This window comes from Dryobates pubescens, chromosome 26 (genome assembly GCF_014839835.1).
Source record: "Dryobates pubescens isolate bDryPub1 chromosome 26, bDryPub1.pri, whole genome shotgun sequence".
Taxonomy (NCBI): Eukaryota; Metazoa; Chordata; class Aves; order Piciformes; family Picidae; genus Dryobates; species Dryobates pubescens.
Genome location: NC_071637.1, coordinates 7,304,871 through 7,324,348, shown reverse-complemented (window position 1 = coordinate 7,324,348; position 19,478 = coordinate 7,304,871). Strand labels below are relative to the sequence as shown.

General features: G+C 48.6%; 1 protein-coding gene across 1 annotated transcript in view; it reads left to right on the top strand.

The window, feature by feature from the left end:
* Nucleotides 1-9,586: 9,586 nt before the first annotated feature.
* KCNB1 (potassium voltage-gated channel subfamily B member 1) overlaps nucleotides 9,587-19,478 on the top strand; it is a 128,915-nt gene continuing 119,023 nt past the window's right edge. Inside the window, exons 1-2 of the mRNA XM_054173656.1 lie at nucleotides 9,587-10,034; nucleotides 11,060-11,725. Of these exons, the coding sequence (XP_054029631.1) occupies nucleotides 11,159-11,725 (567 nt within the window). The 5' untranslated portion in view covers nucleotides 9,587-10,034; nucleotides 11,060-11,158. The remainder of the gene's footprint in view (nucleotides 10,035-11,059; nucleotides 11,726-19,478) is intronic.

Genomic DNA, 19,478 nt, shown 5'->3' with positions numbered 1-19,478 from the left:
TTCTGCAGAAAAAACATTCAGGTAGGACAAATAGCTTTGGGCTAGGAATAAATTGTAGCTGCTTTGTGGAGTTTAAGATCTACTGAAATACTTGTGTTGCCCTTGGTAAGCAGAAGAGCTGAATTGCTGCTTGGCTTGACTAAATCCTCCCTGCACAACACTTCCCATATCAAAGGGATTGGTCAGGGCAAGGCAGGCAAAGATCACCTGCACTCGCGATGAGCTTGAGGAGGAGGCTTTGATGTGCTGCTGAGCAGAGGTATTTAATTAACCTCCTCTATTGATTTTGATGGAGAACCACCTTCACTTTTTATGTGCAAGAACAAAAACGACTGTCTAAAGAGCAGCCATCTGTAAGACAGCCAAGCGAGTGATGGGATAGGCTTGGTTCATTCACCTCTGATTTTCCAGTGGTGAGATTGTGGTTGACCTTTATGAGCATGCCAGAAAACAGAGAATGGGTGAGGAAGCTGAGGAAAGCTAGAGAAGATCCTCACATTCCTTATGTTGCCCTGGCACTCAGGGTAATACAGGAGGTGTATGAGGGGTGGAGAAACACCCTGCTCCTTCCAGCAAGTGAGCAATGTCCTCTGAGCAGATGGAAATTGGACAGAAAGGTTGAGATCCCCTCACATCAGCTGCCAGGGCAGAGGATGTCAGTGCTTCCTCCTGTAGTGATCCTCAACGAGGAGGTATGAGGGGGTCAACCCTCAGCACTGCCCCAAGGGCCAGTAGATGCCTGTGAGGTCTACCTTGTTCCACAACCCATCAGGAGTGAGGAAGTAGGTTGAAAAGAGGTCGAATGGCTAAGCTTGAGCTTGAAAGGTCATCAAAGGATTTTGGAGAACAATTGTGAAACACTGAAACATCTGCTTGCTCTTCAAACATAATGGTGGGTGAGAAGTTCAGGAGTTTGCTGGGATTTCCTGATTACTGGAGTGTAACTGCTTGAATTGAGAGCCTTTTAAATTTTGCATTACATTGGCTGGGGTTTTAATATTTAATGTATGGAAAAAGACAAAGGCAGGTAACTGGCAACTCTCTCAAAATAAAAGTCTCTGTTATGATAATCCTGAGGAATCTCTGCCATTGTTATTGCTTTGGGTACTGGAACATCAGAATCTAAATGCTGGCAGCAGGGAGGGAAGTCCCTTGTGAACGTTTGGGGCAAGGTTAGAAGCAGTCTGAATGACAGGCAGGATGTGACTATGGGAGTTTGTTGCCAAGTAGTGAAGGCTGTGACTGTGTCAAATCTTCATGTATCATCACTGTACTTAAACCAGTTCTCCATGATGTGACTCTGGGCTGAAGACTCACACTCCTGGGCTGGTTGCCCCTGCCCCATGGGTCCAACATCCTCTGCAGGGCACCTGTGACCGCTGTGCCACTGCATGGAGCAAGGCTTTCCAAGGTTGGGGTAATGCTGCTGCTTTTACCCTGGGCCTTTTTCTTCCCTTTGCATCCTTACCTTTCCCAGCCATCAGAGATATCAGGAGCATGTGGGTGGGACCACTCAAGGATTGCTGCTCTCTGGAGGCACTTACTACATGCACAGCTGCAGGAGTTTATCCAGACCATCTCTTTTCATCTGCTTCAAACCAAGTGACAATGATTTCTGTCTTCCAGGGTGGATCTGAGTTTTGCTGAACACCTCTGGACAGAGCACAGGCAAGGATTTCAAAAGCCTTCTTGCCAAATCCTCTGTCCTTCGTGCAAAAGCACCCTGATGTGCCTTGCAGAAAGGCTGCATTGCAACTGCTTTTTGCAGGAAAGAGGTATTCACTGGAAGTCTTAATTCTGTGTTATCAGGAGGAGTTTGGACAGCAAAAGGGGTTTGAGAGCACTCCTGTGCTGGGAGTTCAGAGATGATAGAGATTTCTAAGCTGGTGACGTTTTTAGATGTTTAGTCATGCTGGAAAAGAATCTCAACAGGGCAAGGATGGTTGGGTCAGATGTTGGGGTAAAGGTTTTGCTGCAAGGCTGGTTGGAGTTTTGGCACTTAAAGCTAAAGCACTTCGGGCAGTTTGAGCCTCGTGGTGCTGAAGGATTTGAGCAGAGGGCTCTGCTCTCTGGACAAGTGCTCATTGCCAGGGTATTTCTAAGAAACTGAAAATCTGCTTTGCTTCCACTTTTCCCAGCTGCATCTTTGAAAACTAAAGTGATCAGTAAGCAGCATGCTGAAAGATGCAGACTCCTTCAGTCTCAGGCTGAACATCCTATAGGGAAGGAGAAATGTTCCTGGCACCTTCAGAGAGGCGCCACACAAGTATCAAAAACTGTGATCTTAAGATGGCTCCATACTCTGGTTTTCCTCCTGCTCAGCTCCAGATAACTCCTGGCTCCATTACTGACTCTTTGCAATCCTGGTTTACCACTCTACCCCATGGGCAGTGTGCAGTAGCCTGGTCTCCAAATCCAGACCCACAGCACTCTCAGAGCTGGGCACTGCAGCAATGCTCACTCTGTTCTCAGCATCCTATGCTCCTGCTGAGATTCAGGAGCAGGGCTGCACTTTCAGTAGGTCTCTGCAGTGTTTTCAGTTTGTACAATTACATCCAATTTGCTCTTTTTGGTTAGCTGGTGCTGGGTATTACTCCCCTGCAGAAACCATGCATACAGTAAAAAGGGCATGTTTAGAAGAGGTCATTAAAATTCATGGGGAGTAACGCTGTCCCATGTGAAGAAGTTTAATCTGAGGCAGCCTTCAAGAATGGCTTATTGCAGCCTTCTGCATCACCCACAAGTGCTTTGGGGAAAAACAGGGAAGGAGAACAGAGTGTTAGATAAGCTGCCTTAAAATGATCTTCATAATCCTGCAAATTAAAATGTATTTGATTAAAGACAAGTCACAGAAGCAAAATAACCCAAGAAAGGCTGGAAGAGACCCTTCCCAGAGACAATTTATGCTGTTGCCGCAGCTGTGAATGGATGTCACTGAAATCAAAGCTCTGCCCCCAGCAAGAAGCCAGTCCCATCAGTGGCACAAGATGCCCAGTCTTTTCTTCAGGGCTCACCCTCAGGGAAGCTAGGCTCCTTAGTACTAGAAATAAGAGGAGGCTCAGGGGAGACCTTATTGCTCTCTGCAACTACCTGGAAGGTGGTTGTAGCCAGGAGGGGGTTGGTCTCTTATCCCAGGCAACCAGCACCAGAACAAGAGGACACAGTCTCAAGCTGCACCAGGGGAAGTTTAGGCTCGAGGTGAGGAGAAAGTTCTTCACAGAAAGAGTTGTTAGCCATTGGAATGTGCTGCCCAGGGAGGTGGTGGAGTCACCATCCCTGGAGGTGTTCAAGAGGGGATTGGATGTCGCACTTGGTGCCATGACTTAGTAGTCATGAGGTCTTGGGTGAAAGGTTGGACTTGAGGATGTTTGAGCTCTTTTCCAACCTTATTGACTCTATGATTCTATGAATAACATGAAGTAGTTGCTTGAAATTAGATTTGACCTCCCCCATGTCACTTCACAGCTATCAGCATGAGGCTTCCTGACTCCAAAGCATCTTCACTTTTGACTGTTGAATGGCATAAAGGAGGGGGAGGAGGAGGAGTTGCAGTTAAAGTCTGGGGCAAATGAGAAGAGGGAATGGCCAAGAAGGGTTGGGCTCATGCAAGTTTTTCCAAACCTGCCTATTTTCTGCCAGTTCCTCATAAAAGATGAGCAATAAAACCCCTAAACTGTTGGGTGTCCCCATCAGCCTTGTTCTCATGGAGACATGCAACTCTTGTAGAAATTTCTGCCCTCGATGGAGAAACCTCTGACAGATGTGCTCCCTGTTAGCTGCAATAACAGGGACAAGGCAAAGAGTCTTGGGAGGAATCACTAAAGGATATCTTCCTAAGTACATTCAGCTGCCCCATGTGGCTTTTGGCAGGTCACTTCCTTTTCTGTCTTAATTTCCCTCAGTCTGAAAGAGGATATTATGGTACTTTCCTGGCAGGAACTTTCTGAAATTGCTCTGTGACTGTGGAGTCCTTTTAGGATCTGCATATGCAAGAATGGAACACTTCTTGCTCATTATCCTGAGAACTCACCATGCTTCAGGACATTCAAGTGATGGCATTTTTCCAGCATTAGGCCCTGAAGAGGATTTCATCTCTTGGCTGAGTTACATGTTTGCTTTGCCTCTAAGGCTGAACCCTCAGCCTGTGTTTGTTAAAGAGAGGCTGCGTGAGAGAAACCAGGTTGGGAACTGGTCAGCTGTGGGGCAGGAGTGAATCCTAGCAGGAACATGTTCAAATCATGACTACCTGTTGCCACCTTCCCAGGTGTTTCTCAGGAAATTTTGTCTCCAGGCTTAGGTGGAAGTTGTTTGGGGAGGAGGCCTGATTTCGTCTCCTCTGCTGCAAGGACATTTTGAGCCTGGATTGCCCTTCCTGGAGGCCCCTTCAGAGCCTCAGTTGCTTTGAGGTGTCATTTGTGTTTGCTCCAATTGCATGGGGAAGCTGGTGCCAGGAAAGGGGACTTCTTTAGCAGACCTGACTGCTAGTTCTGCTCCTTGGAGTCCTATTGCCAAAAGCCTTGTTGTCAAGCCAGCATATTCCTTATTAGGGGAAGGTGGACTTGTCATTCCCCTGCTGCTCTTTCTCAGCACTCCTGCTCTTTGTAGCAGGAGAGGGCTCCCCACCGCCTGTTGTGCCATGCTTTGAGCAGCCTGGCTCTCCAAATGCTGGTTAAAGCAGTCAGGCTTCCTCCAACTCAGGGAGAGAAACAGTACCCACTGCCTCTGAATCAGAGATTTTTGTTTCTCTCACACAGGGTTGGTTGCAAACACACCAGGGTCAATTTTATTGATCTAGTTCCTGTTATATCCCTCTTTATGTCTTCAGTGTTGGAGCTTCACCTTCCTACCTTCAGCAGCAGCTGCCCTATGGCATCTGCAGCTCCTTGCCTGGATGTGCAAGGGAGTTTCCCCACATGCCAGCTTCCCCCATGGCTGGGATCCCAGCTAGGCTGCCTCCCCCAGCTTCCACAGGGATTTCAACCACTGGGGGAGCTTAGGGAGTGCAGACACCACCTGCTGCCCATGAATTCCTGGCAATGATGCTAGGTCCTGGGCCCAGGTTCTCCAAAAGACTGCCCAGTTTGTTGGCAGTCAGCATGGAGCTGGTGTGCCACAGTCCCTGAAGAGTGTGAACAGCTGCAGGGCCATTTGCAGTCCTCAGCAGCTAGGCAGAAAGTGGCCTGGATAGACTGGCACTTGATCACCCCTGCAAGAGAGAGGTTACATCTCTGTCTGACCCCTCTAGCTCAGCTGCCCTCTCTCCTGACTGGTGCCAAGGTGACTAATGTTAGCTTCCAGCTCTTCACAGGAGCTCACAAACTCACAGTTGGTAAATAACAAGTCAAGCTGCTTTGCAGGGCTCAGTGCTTAGAGAGAAATGCTAGTATTATAGGCTGCTGGCTTTCCCTTGCCTGCTCAACCCTGCCTGAGCAGCACAGACCAGGAGAATGAAACATCTCCTTGGGCCCTTCCTGGGGTGCAGGGGCTGGTGAAATCCTGATCTTACCAGTCCTTCCTGGGCAGGATAAGGACCTGGGGCCCCAAGGATTTGGCCTACTGTATTGAGAGGTAGGACAAAATACATTTCTCAGCTCATTTTGTAAATTCCTCAGCAGATGGGTAACAGGGACAAAGTACTCCACTGGGGGCTTTTCATACCTCAGCCAGCAGAAATGTTTGTGCATTTTTCCTCCCTGAATCTGTATTTAGTTTCAGACCTGATTTGAACAAGACAGATGCATCCCATGGATGATGTTTTACACATCCAACCACCGTAGGGAGCAGGTTGGTGCTTCGTTAGCTTTCAGTCAGTCTCCCAGACTCATCCTTATCAAGATGAGAGTGGCAAGGTGGGTCTGATGGAGCCATCCTTGGGAAGAGGGTGTGTACTTGTGGTCAGTGAGAGCAGAGAGAAGACTTAATAGATATGGGAAAGGAAATGCACATCCTGGAAAGGGTAGAAAGCTGGAGCCAAGGGGAATGGCTCTGAGCACTTTTTGTGGGAACCTGAACCAGAAGCTTCTCTGATAACCAGTTGGCACTGGTGTATTTCCTGCCCTCTTCCCAAAGGCTAAAGGAGCCCAAGGCTGACTAAGTACCAAGAGCCATTTGCAGTGCCAGGAAAGTGGTAATGCAGCTCTGGTCTGACCCTCCTTGAGGTGGCGGAAAGGAGAGAAGCTTCCTGTAATGGAGAGAACTTGGGGCACTCTGGAGACTTCAATATGCATCTGAAAACTTTAGGTAAGCTGAAAATGTCAACTCTTTCCAGGACAGGGTCATCATGAGGCTGCTGTCCTCCCAAAGATGAGAAAGGGCTGCCCTCACCTGTCTTCTCTCTTCCATAGCTGAAACAGTCTGCAGAGACTTTGCCCTCTGCCAAGGGGCATTTGCTCTCTTGCTCTCTGATGAGACCTCTCTGCTCTTCCTCTCGTCATCTCCTGTTTTTACAGATTTCCAGTCCAGCGGCTTAGCCCTCCTAGATACTTTGGTGCACCCAGGGAGTGTGGCAGAGGTCAGGTTCTGCTTTCTGGACCAGCAAGCTGGTTTGGACTTAAAAGCAAAGATAAACAGTTTTGGAAAGGCCTTCTTTTACCATGGTGAGAGGAGGCAGAGGGCTGGAATGAGTGGTAGAGCCTGCTGGGGTGACAGGCCAGGGGCCAGGAAAGCTGTGGCTACCAAGGCTTCCCCCTTGTCCACAGAGCTGCTCCCCCATGGCAGCACAGGTTGGCAGTTACAGCTGCCCTCCAAAGGGGCTTTCAGCAAGGGAGAGCATGATGATGAAGCCCAGCTGCTGCTGACATCACCATCCAAGCTCTGCCTGGGTTTTTCAAGGAGAGCCTCGCCTCTTTGTGTTTCATTTTTGGATTGTATTTTGCTCTCTGCCTCTAGTATTTTCCCCTGTCATTCCAGTATTTCCATGCTCCTGGGCTCTCGGTAGCACAAGGAACTCCACTCCGTGTGTCTCAGCCCTTTGTGGCTTCTAAACGAGTGTTACAGATCTCTGCTAAGAAACCTGATACTTCTTTTCCCCATTTAAGGAAAAGGATTTTTGACTATAAAAGAAAATTTCCATTGTACCTAAAGTGTTTCTGGTGTGGAAAGAAAATCCCTGGAAACGAAGGGAATCCTTAAAGGGAGATAATAGGAAACACGCTGTAATAGACAGCCTATTGTGTGTGACTGCCTTTCCCACTCATGAGGACAAGTACAAGGCCCTTGGGCTGCAAGAACAATGCAGGTTATTGTTACATCTTATAGCTCATTTTAGAATATGAAACCCAACATCCCCTCAGCATCAAGAACCAGCCAAAACTCGTGGGCCACCAAAGCTGCTGTGCCCATCTCTGCTGGAAACCTATTGTTACACATTCCACACAGCATTGCTGTTCGAGGCTGGGATATGGTTTAAGGGTGAGGAGCCTTCCCTTCCTCGCAGCCCTTTGTTTTCCCATGACCAGTAAAATGATGCAAATCAGCTTCCCCTCTTGCTTCACAGGATGGACAGGAAGATGCCAGACTGTTGTATAGGCGTGGGTGTTTGCAAAGACGTGATACTTTTCCCTGTGCAGGCAGAGGAGTCCCTGCAGAGCAGCAGAGGGATATTTCCACATTTTGGCTCAGCCTATTCCCTTGTCATGCTCAGCGAACACTGTCTTACAGTTCTTCTCTGCATGGCAAGTAAGATGCAGATATGTGCATACCACTGACTGCCAGCCCAGGAAAACATGCATTTGCCATACTCTGCACATTTCCTCTGAAGCACTTGAGGTTTAAGGCGTTTCCTTGTCAATAGCTGCTGCAACACCTGGAAAGGAACACAGTTTGCCACAGACTGCATTCAAGTATTTGGCTGGTTCCATAGACTGTGGAAATAACAAACCATAAACTAAGTTTGCAGAAGCTCAGGGCACAGAAATACCCGCTGAAAGGAATGTCCAAACCAAGAGTGGGTCAGGTAACCCTAGGGGAGAGTGTGCAGGCTGACCATTTCTGCATCCTCAGGCCTGCACTGCCCCTCACTGACAAACTTTCTTTTGTGGGACAAGAAATGCTGCAGGGAGCAGATGTGCAGGGTGCAGAGATGTCCTCTGCTTTTCCCAGAGTCCTGCACCTCCCCATGCACAGCCAGCTGGAGGGTCTGCCCTGGGCAGAGCTCCCTCTCACAGCTTCCACCTGAGACTCCAGTGTGATTTTTCAGTGCTGGACAGAAGGTGTGTGTGGAAGGGTGAGCATGCAGCAGCAGAGGAATCTGTGCTTCCATGCTGCTCCTTCATGTGCCCTCCTCTAAGGCTGGTTCTCCACCAGGTGAATGACATTGGCAGAGTAGCAAAAGTGATGCAGAAAGATACAAGTGACTTGCTAATAAAGCCAAGCTGCTTCTCTCCCATTGATTGAACTGTGTTGAATCTCCCTGCATTAGGCTACTTATTCTCCTGCCAGCTGGAAGTTTCAAAGCACTTTGTAATCATTAACAGTTTTGACTTCCTAGGCCTGAGCAGGGGGTTCCACCTCTGCTGTAAGAGGAGTAAAGTAGGGCCTGCAGGTGAAATGATGAGAAAGCACAAGGAGAACTGAAGTGCCCTGGATACTGCCTGTAGGATTCATTGGGAAGGGAGAGCTACTTCAGTGAAGGAGAACTAGAATAGGATCTAGGTAGTCAGAAGGTTTTATTCTCATTTCTTCCTTCCACCTCCCTTCAAGGTGATCTTAATTTCCTCTTTTAATTTCCTCTTTGCAAAAGAAAGGTAGTGACCCCCTTTTTTTGTCAGAAATCATGAAATATATAGAAGATACACCATTGTGAGAGGTACTGGAAAGAAACAAACACTGTTTGGGATTTCAGAAAGCTACCTCTAAGAAAGGTGCAGACATTCAAGCACCAAATATAATAGCTTTACAGGATAATAGGGGTTGGAAGGGACCTTTGGAGATCATCTAGTCCAAACTCCCTGCCAAAGCAGGTTCACCTCAAACAGGTTGGACATAGCACTGACATTATGTGCACTGGGCAATGGGAGCCAGGTGGGAGCTAGGGAGAGAAATATAGAAAGTGCAGGAAAGCAGCACTGAGCCTCTTTTTCCCTAGACAGTATCATGAAGTCAGACACAAACAAAAAATGGAAAAATCTCTTGCTATTCCTTCTATCTGAATCTGCAAACATATGCAACTATCCTGAGAAAGGGCCCTTTCCTTTGATGGGGGCTGATGGGCTGATGACGAGGGCCAGCTTCACTCCTCACACGGAGTGTGGAGCAGCCTTATTGAGCTCAGCTGCTCCTGGCTCAGCAAGTCAGGCCTGGGAGGCAGCAGGGGCCCTGCTGAGCTTATTCTCATTCTCTGCTCATCATTTCTTTTCTGGCACCAATCTCTGCTCCTCTTTTCACGGGTGGTATCGGCAGAAGCTGGAGGATGGTGGGAATAGCCCCATTCCTCCTAAGGAGGGATGCTGCCGCTCTCCCCCAGGTGTTAGGTCTGTTCCAGGCGCCTCCCCCGCTGTAAATCAGCCCTGGGAAGACGGGGCCCGGCTAGGAAAGCGTTAACCTGCCCTGCAATGCTGCATCCCAGCTCACGGTGGAGCTGCCTTCCTCTCTTCCACCCCCAACTTCCAATTCACTCCAAACAACTCCGGGACAGAATTGCAGGGAAAAGCTGGAAGCTCAGACTAGACTTGTTGATCTCCGTTCCGAGGCAGCAGAAGGAAGTACCGGAGCTTTCCTTTGTGTCTGCCCGGAGAGAGGGCTGGGGGGGCGGGGGCAGCTGCAGCTTCGGCGTTGACTGTAGGCAGGAGCAAGGAGCTGCCGCTGAGCGAAGGCCTTGGAAAGCTTCCTGCCGAGGGATCCGATTTACCTCGTTTCCCTTCCCCTCCCCCTGAGCTCCGTGGACAGCCGGGAGCGCCGCCGCCATCCCTCCGCCTTGAGGCTGTCCGCGAGGGGATGCGAGCGGGGCCGCCCCTGCTGCCCGCCCCGCCGCAGGATGTAGCCGCCCTCGGCCCCGCACAGCCCCGCACCGCCTCGCTGGGATCCCGCAGGAGGAGGTAGGTGCGGGCCGGGTTCGGGCCGAGGGAGGGGAGCCTTTCCCCGTGTGCGGCGGTGGCCCGGAGGCAGTGTGGGTGTTTCAGTTTGGGGGCTGGGGGGGACCTGAATTGGCAGGGAGAGGGGCCGAGCTCCCGGAGCTGTGCCGGTTGGGCATGGAGAAGCCGTTCCTTTCCGTGCCGGGGTTTTTCTTCGTGCCATCTTGTGTAAGCAACAGTGCTCAGGGCTGTCACAAGCCACCCGGCTCTGCAAGGAAGGCTCTGGGCTTTGCCTAATTTCGATTTTCGATGATTTCCCCGTTCATGCAGTGGTCGGCGTGGGGTGTGTGGAGAGGCGTCCCTGGGCAGCCAGGAAGAGCGTATCGTAGGAGTGACTGGAAATGCCCCCTCTTCCCTTCCCCACCTCTTTCCTCGGGGAAATTTGCAGAACAGGAGTTAGAGAAAGCCTCCGCCTCTCCCTGCAGCCTCCACGGCTGGGCAGGGCGAGAGGTACCGCCGGCTCCGAGAAGCGGAGGTTGCCCCATCTGGGTCGTAGGGATACTCCGGGGTCTGCGGTCCGGCAGGGTTCCTCAGCGGGGCCGGACGCGCAGGGGACGGCGGTGGCGGGGCCAGTGCGCCTCGGGGTTGGAGACAGCGTGGTCTCCCGCCACTGCCTAGCAGCCCGGGTGTGAGCGGCCGTCGGGGTATCTCTGTGTTCTGCTCTGTCAATCAGCACTTCCGAGCCCTTTGCTAGCAGAGGCCCCAGCCTCCCAGCTCCCCCGGCCGGGGCGTGCAGGGGATCCTGCCGGGGCAGAGCAGGGGGACACCCGGCCGCCGCCCGGGGGAGCTCGGCGGCAGCGCGGGGCCGACACGTGGGAGCGGGAGGCCTTCAGCACCGCGGACAGCGAGCGCCGAGGCGCGGTTCAGCACCGCCAGGCGGACGGCGCCGCCGCCCCCTGAGCCGATTAGTGGGGCCGGGAGCGGATCAGGCCGTGGGGCGCGGGGCGCCGGCCGGGTGCAGCGGGACCCATGGTTGGCCTCTTTTGCAGCTCTGGGGCATGGAGGGCAAGGAGAGGTGAGCAGAGCCGGCCCCCCAGTGCCCTGCCCCACGCCGTACTTTGGAGCGTCCAGACGGAGGGGGACCAGCGATGCCTCTGGGGATGAATAAGCATGGATCTCGCTCTACTACCTCTTTGCCTCCGGACCCCACAGAGATCGTCAGGAGCAAGGCCTGCTCCCGAAGGGTCAAGCTCAACGTGGGGGGGCTGGCCCACGAGGTTCTCTGGCGGACCTTGGACAGGTTGCCACGGACCAGGCTGGGTAAGCTCAGAGACTGCAACACACACGACTCCCTTATGGAGATCTGTGATGACTACAACCTGGAGGAGAATGAGTACTTCTTTGATAGGCATCCCGGGGCATTCACCTCAATCTTGAACTTCTACCGTACTGGCAAGCTGCACATGATGGAGGAGATGTGCGCCTTGTCCTTCAGCCAGGAGCTAGACTACTGGGGGGTGGACGAGATCTACCTGGAGTCCTGCTGCCAGGCCCGCTACCATCAGAAGAAGGAGCAGATGAATGAAGAGCTGAAGAGAGAAGCTGAGACTCTGAGGGAAAGGGAAGGGGAGGAATTTGATAACACTTGCTGTGCTGAAAAAAGGAAAAAGCTCTGGGACCTCCTGGAGAAACCCAACTCCTCCGTAGCGGCCAAGGTAAGATCCCTACATTTCTTCTCAAGTCTTGTCTATGTTGGCTTATGACTGGTGACATTTGCAGGAGGTGTTGCTCTGCTGTACTTGATTTAGTGTTTAGGCACTTGTGGCTGGATGGATGCTGTGAATGAAGTGTAGAAAACCTGGGATGCACGTAAGTTTTAGTGTATCTTTTGTCAGTAGTTTGATAGGGATCTGGTTTGAGCTTCCCTGTGGCAGCCAAGGATGCTCAGTGTGGGTCAGCATACCCTGATTCGCGTGGCTGGAGGTTGTAAACTTGTTATCCAATGGTATGTCTTGGTGCATTTTGTAACATTTTTTTTTTGGTTTACAATGTGTGTCTCCTGTGGCTTTTAAGAAGTGGAAATCTACTCTAACTCTAGGATCAGTCAGCAAACAATGCCTTCCCTTCTAGGGCTTAATGTAAAATTTGATGGCATCTCCTAGTTGTTTGTATTGTGCAGTCCTAGGCTGTGGGTTTGCTGAAGCTGGTGTTGGAGTTTAATCCTTTACCTGATTCTAGCCTATATTGAGTCTTCCCATGCATTACTACTGCAGCTCTGTCTCTGTCAATAGTTGAAGTGCTGCTTACTCTTAAGTTGGTGCCAGTGCAACAGTTCTATTTGGAGACATTGGGAAGATAAGATCCATGTTAGGAGAAACCAGTGTCAGAGTTGGCTCTGACAATTTAGCTGTCTCATGTTAGTCACATTCTTTAGTGAGGAAAATCTCGATGAACACAGTGATTCAGTAACCATGGGGACAAAAGTGAAGGGGAAGAGGTTGAAACTGTGGGATGAATAACTGAAAAGCATTAGAGACTGAGCAGTAGGAACCAAAACTTGAATTTTCTATGCACTGGTGTTCTCATTGTATGGCAAAGAAGCTATTTCTAATATCACATCCCTGTTGCACACACATTTGCCTTATCTCCATCCCATAGGACTTCGGTGAAAGCAAGCTACTTCTTTCCCACTCCTGGTTCATAATGTTGCCCATTATGAACCAAAATCATGCCTAAAAGTTTGGGGAAGAGATTTTATGAAGTGTGGAGCTAAATGGCTCATTTTGGCAGGGGAAGGGAGAGGCATGGTCAGCTGCTGAACCGATTATCACTTCTTTAATGACAAATGGAGCCCCAGAATGTCTTTTTCTCTCCAATGGCACAGATGACAGTGTGCTGTACGCATTAATCATTTATAAGGCTCCTTTGGCACAGTCCTGGAATCCTGAAACACAGGCCCTGGGCTTTGCTGTCTGTGGCACTGACTCAAAATCCATTAGAGACTGTTGATGTTCATGATTTATTGTATATGAGCAGGGGTCATTCTTGCCAAATAAGTGTCTTTTGTGATTTATAAATGAAATATGCTCCAGCTTCATTTTCTGGGAAAATTCTCAGAGTAAGTGCATTCAGCATTGTGGGCTCTGGATTAATTGAAAGTAAAAGGCAATGTGTTGTTATCCTTCCCATTTAAAGCTACCGTTCTGTAACTTCGTTACGGTAATGAAAATGGGATTCTGTGTTTTCAGACCTCAAATATTCCAGCAGTTCCCAAACACAGTTTGCTACTCATTGCAAGTGCAGCAAGGAAAATGGGCATGATGAACAATTAGCTTACCAGGCAGGGACAGAAGAGCTGCTAAGCCTATTTTTTATCCCATTTTCTCCCTGCTGGTGGATAGCTTTTCTCTCATGCTGGAGTATGCCCTTTGCTCTGATCACCTTCATGAGAATTTATTGCACATATTGGATAGGCTGGACATAGTCTTCAACTTTTGATGGAAGGACATGGGAGAAGGACTTGGCAGCCTGACCTGTTATCTGACCTACCCAGCTGTGCCCAGACTTTGTTTCAGGCTGCATTTTCTAAATCTGAGTCTCTGCCCGATAGCTCCTGGCCAGCTTTCCTCAGCTGTCTGCTCAGCGGAGCACTTTCGCTGAGGCCATGAGCCTCCAGGAACTACTGTCACCTTTCCTAAAGCCAGACTCTGTCTGCCTTGCCAGGTCTGGGAGCTCAAACTGTTCCTCTAGAAAGGGAACAAAGTAAACTATTCTGCGGTTTAATGACTGTCTCTGAAGGACCTGAAAGCACTGCTGGGAAAATCTGTATTACTTTTGTTTATTCTTTTTCTTCAGGCTCGTGCCACTCAGTGTAAAGCTTTTTTCCATTCAAATGTAACAAACACATTCTCCTTTCATGTTTTCTTTAAGAAGTCTGGGAAATGGCCACAAGTGCAGGTTCTCACCCAAACTCATCACAGCCCCTCTGTAAGCCGTGCCCTGTCATCTAACTTCTACTCCAGTGTGGTGTCCTTCCTGCTATTCCTGTTTGCAATTCAACATTTTTGCACAACACCTGACCTGACCCTTCCATAACAGCTTACTGTAGAACTTCTCACGGTTATACTGGGACCAGTTAAACCCTGAGAGCAATTTGTTTTCTCTTTGTGGTTGGCATTTAAAAGAAAACAAAAATAATTAAAGAAATTGTATGTGATGCACCTCAGGGTGGAGAGCATCATTCAAATGAGAGACAAACAATCTCTTAGACCTTAATTTTTGTTGTTCTTTTATCTCCTGGGGATTTGCCCATATCTCTTGACTGATTTGTTTGGGTTTTAAACCACCTCATGGCAAGCAGTGTCTCCTTTATGTGTGGTGCCTCTCCCTCTACATGACTGGAAAGAAGACAGATTTTATCATACCCACTCTTTGAGAGCTTCCAGATTTCTACAGTGAGGAACAAGAGGACACAGTCTCAAGCTGCACCAGGGGAAGTTTAGGCTCAAGGTGAAGAGAAAGTTCTTCACTGAAATAGTAATTAGCCATTGGAATGGGCTGCCCAGGGAGGTGGTAGAGTCACCATCCCTGGAGGTGTTCAAAAGGGGATTGGATGTGGCACTTGGTGCCATGGTTTAGTCATGAGGTCTGTGGTGACGGGTAGGACTTGATGATCTTTGAGGTCTCTTGCAACCTTGGTGATTCTGTATGATTAGACAACTGTTGATGCCCCTGCTTGCTGCCTTGTTGGTTCCCAGCACCAGAGAGGGGTGTGTGTTCCTTTCCTACGATGCTGCAGTCCATTGTAGCTGTAACCAGAGCTGCACCATCCTTGTGTGAGGTGCCGTGAAGGTGTTGGGGTGGCATCCCAGCCCTTCCCCATGGTCAGACTGTGCAACAGGCACCCAAACAATTTTGCCCACTAGTCCACTGAAGTCAGAGTCACTTGCTTGTGTCATACTCCTCTGTGTTCACATTGCCTAATGGGAAAACCCCTATGCACAGAACTGAGGACTGAGAGACTCTCACAAATGGAAAAAAAAAGCCAAAAAACCTAACAGGCAGTTATTTCATAAAGCTCTTCATTTCTCTCTCTCCAGCCTTACAAGATACTTTAAAGGCTCAGTTTCTCCTGATTCCTGTGACTTTACATGCCTGAATATCCCCGAGAAATACTCACTGCAGTCTTTGTGGATGCTTCCTCCTCTTCCTTCAGTCACTGCTTTTGCATATTCCTGCTTATTTTTATCATTCTCCCAGTCTCCCTCAGCAGTTTGGTGGTTGGGTTTTGTGTGGTGGTTTTTTTTAAATAGCTTTCCTCCTGTACTTTGGTGTACTCACAACATCCATTTTTAACCATAGATGACTCTGGTGCTCGCTTCTGTCTGGGTTTACCCTGGACGAAGACGAGGTGCAGGTATTTTCTGGAGCAGCTATTACATTTTATTGTGTGGTAGTTTTCCTCATAAAAGTAAAGCAGCTCTCCAGAAGCCAACAGCAACTGCTGTTTTTCTTTTGGGACTTAGTGTCCATGTCAGGGCAGTAGTGACTAGCAGTTCTCCGGCACTTGGGTTTGGGCTTTTAATCTTAATTACTCTTTCCTTGGCCAGTGCTAAGCCTGGGCAGCTGGTTTCTGTCACCCACAACCCAGCTAGCAGCCCTGGGTTTACAAAGCCCATGTTTTGCTTGTATCTGTGACTCATTTTTCTGATGCAGCTACTTGGCTTTTCTGCTATGTGTAAGGGTCTTTCCCCTTCATCCAAAGAAAACCTTTGAAGATTCTCAAAAGCAGAGCCTGTAGTGGTTGTTTTTTTCTAGAGCCATGTGGATCTACCTGCCTGATGAGACATTCCTACCCCTTGGGAGAGCCAGCCTAGCAGGAAATCCAACTAGGCTTCATGGCATCCTGAAAAATCACAGACTGCAGTTGTTCCATGTTGTCCAGAATAAACAAATAATAAATTAGACCAACTGAACATCTTAATTAACTTCTATGGTCTTGGAAATCCTCTGATCACCTGGGCCTTTCCAGCAACTCTGCAAGATCATTGCCCTTTTTGCCTCTTAGGAGGAAAAGAAACCCTTTCCTTTTTTAGCCCTTACAAATTATTTCCCTGATCAATATTTGAGCAATTAGTGTTGCATGGGGGGAGGGGGGAAGTCTGCTTGTCTTACAGACTCCTCTGCATGTGCTGGTTTCATCTATTTTTCTCTTGCTGTCCTGAAGGCTGAGAAAAACACGATGACATCACCCACTTTGCAAAAAGCTTCTCTGCATATCTGCATGTCAAATAGGATGTGCACTTCCTCTCCTCCTCTCTGCCTCCACTTCCCACTTGTCCCTGTCCTGTTGGGAGCTCAGCTGCAGCAATCCCTCTGTTCTGGCAGGCTATTTCTCATCCTTTCCCCTGTTCCTACTATGTCTTTGCCAGTGCAATAATATCTCTTTTATCCTTGAAAACATGCATCTCCAATTCGGTAATCTTATTATGCATGCCTCTACATTTGTTGAACAGCTTTTCCCGAGCTGCCCACTGCTCTCTGCTGCTAATCTCTGGATGCATTGCTCAGGGATTGGGGAGGTTGCTCTGTAAGCTTTTTTCCTTATTATTGTTGATAGTAGTGACAAAATAAGAATGATAAAGCCTCTTGGAGATGCATTCGCTACATCTAGAGCGTTCTTCCCCCACATGGGCTTTCTATTCCTGGCCCTCCCTTATGGCATGCAGTTTTCATTCATCTCTAAACCTGCCTGAATTTAGCATTCAGCAGAGGAAACCTCTCTCCCTAACTGAAGGGCTCAGATCTTAGCCATGTCTTGTCTGTCTCTCAGACCTCTATCACAGGGCAAATGTTGACTTTGTAAAGTCAGATTGCCCATATTTTACTTGCATTTGTGAGTCTCCTTTTTCTGATGCAGCTACCGCTTTGGCTTTCCTGCTGTATATAGGTAGGAGCCTCTTTCACTTCATCCAAAGTAAACTCTTGCCTTTGGAGAGTCTCAAAAGTAGAGCCTCATTCCAAAGTCTTTCCCCTGGGTTCAGGGATTTGCCACTTTGATCTGTAGTTTATTGCTGGGTTTCCCGCACAGCACTGTCTTGTGGACCCATAAACAATTGTGGTTCTGTATCAGTCTTTTTGCAGCTCCTTTCTGGGTGTTAGTCCTTCCAGGGGATTTCTTAAATCTTTTGTTTGGGAAGCCCTAATTCCTATGCTCACTTCCCTGCAATGTGTCCTCTGCCTCCCACTGATGACCTTTCCACAATGTATTCCTGTGCTGCCACTTCCCAAAACTCCTCTGCATTACAGCCTCCCAGTTTAAGAGGGAGAGGGAAAATATTGCCAGGCTGGTAATTAGGTCTGGTGATTCTTTCCTGGATTCTAAAGGATGTTACTGGGAGTCCCTACAACATAGGAGACATCCTTGCCATGACTTTGGCTTGTTAATCTCTGACATCCTTAGTGCAACATTGCATGTTATTTCTTGGGTGGGAAGCATCTGCCAAGAAGCTTGTGCTAACCTCACCAGATTAAATCCTCACCTTTCAAAGGTGATCCTTTCTCCAGACCTGTTACTGCAGCCCTGAGCAGCTCTTGGATCCAGGCAGGCAGCTGCCTACCATTTCCTACCTGAAAATGGTTTGGGTTCTACAGTTTGCAGTCCAAGCCTGCAGGTCTGCAGTCTCTGAATGATTTTATAAAAAGGAAAGTTAAAGTTGTTAGCTTAAGTAGTTATTCTGATGTACTCACCATACAGTCCATGAAGTATAATGAGCATGAACACTTACATGTAGGCACAACTCTGGATTTTTCACTTTCCTGTTATTTTCTGCTAGGAGAGCCTGAAGCAGGTTTGTGGCCCTCCCTGAGCCTAAACATCTACATCTATGTGAGACTACCTGCCTGCCTCAGGAGGGAAGTGACAAGCTTACATGCTCAGGCTGAATTCCTTAGAGGATCTGTGCTATAGAAGTATAGTTGATGCTATTTTTAAAGCCCCAGCTCTCATTTGTACCTTTGAAAAAAAATCTCTCGGAGAAATTAATTCCCCTTGCTGCTCAGTGCTCTCCCACCCTGCTCAGCCTGTGAGCAGACATGGTTTAAGGTGCCAACATCTCCAGTCAAAAAGGCAGGAAATCTCACAAGAATGGAAAGTCTGTGTTTTGCTCAGCTGTAAATACAGAGGTTTAGCAATAATGAGATTTAGAAGAAGTGTGCTGGGCCTGTTCCTCCCAGGAAATGCCAGCATGGTGTAATGCTCACAAAGTGTGGGTGCAGCTTTGGCTGCTACCTGTGCAAAGCACTCACTCGCTTCCGAGCCGAGCTCGTTGTGCCCAATGGGTGAGCTCTGACTGCGGTGGTGCTCAGAGCTGGCTGTGCAGAGGCACTCCTAAGCTGGGTGGAAAAAAAATCAATTCACTCAATCTTTTTTTTAAGATATTTTCTTCTTTAAACTCTTCTTACAGAGTGGGATAAATAGCTTCACCATCACGTTCCTGCTTCTGCCTGTTCCTCTTGATCCTGAAGATCACAATTTTCGCCTGATTTCCCTTGACGTAAATGCCCTCACGGAGAGGAACAATCCAGTGTTACTTTTACAACATGAATGCTGCTATTTATCATTGCTAATGGCAAAATATTTATGTCAAAGAAAGTTCACAGCTGATCACTTAGTTCTTATAATAAACACAGTCAATATGATTTACTCCTTGGTGATGTCTGGCAACAACAGACGAGGCACAATGTGGCCAATGAATGTGAGCAAGTCATTACTAGGACAGCTGAAGCAGCTATACATGGAAGATATATGTTGTCACTGCTTCTACTACATTAGGACGGATGAGGATCAGACCCTTACTGTTACGGTGGTTTCCCAGTTTCTTTTGAAGATATAGAGGCTCAGTACCATCACCTGGCTTCCCAGGTGTTGTGATAGGACTGGGAGCACCAGCACTCTGGTGCAGCAAGAGCTGAGTTCAGGTTCAGAGGTTGCTGTCCTTGTGGGGCAAAACTGCTTCAAGGGCTGAGTGAGTAAATCGGCTCTGCATTGCTCTGTGCCATGGACCAATGAGCTGGCAACAGCTCAGGGAGCCCTGCCCCACACCTCATCACTTAACTGTCATGCCTGAGCTGCTTTAGCGTTGCCACTCTTTATCCTTAAGATGACCTTGCCCTAAGTTTAGTCCCTGGGGCAGTAGCTACAAATTCACCTCCTGGTGTTCTCAATACAGCAAAAGTAAACCTTGTAGGAAGATTCCCCTGTGCGTTTGCCTGCTCTCTGTTGTTTCTCTGCTGTCCTAGCTTTTCTTGGCCTCCCCTGTCTGCTTTACAACCTGACACTAGCTGAACATGTTCACCAGTAGCACTCAGGGAGATCTCTTTCTCATTTTTAATGAAAAAATTCTACTCCTTGTTCCAGAGCAAGCCTGGAAAAGTGTTGAGCATCCCTAGGCAAGCACCATGCCTTTG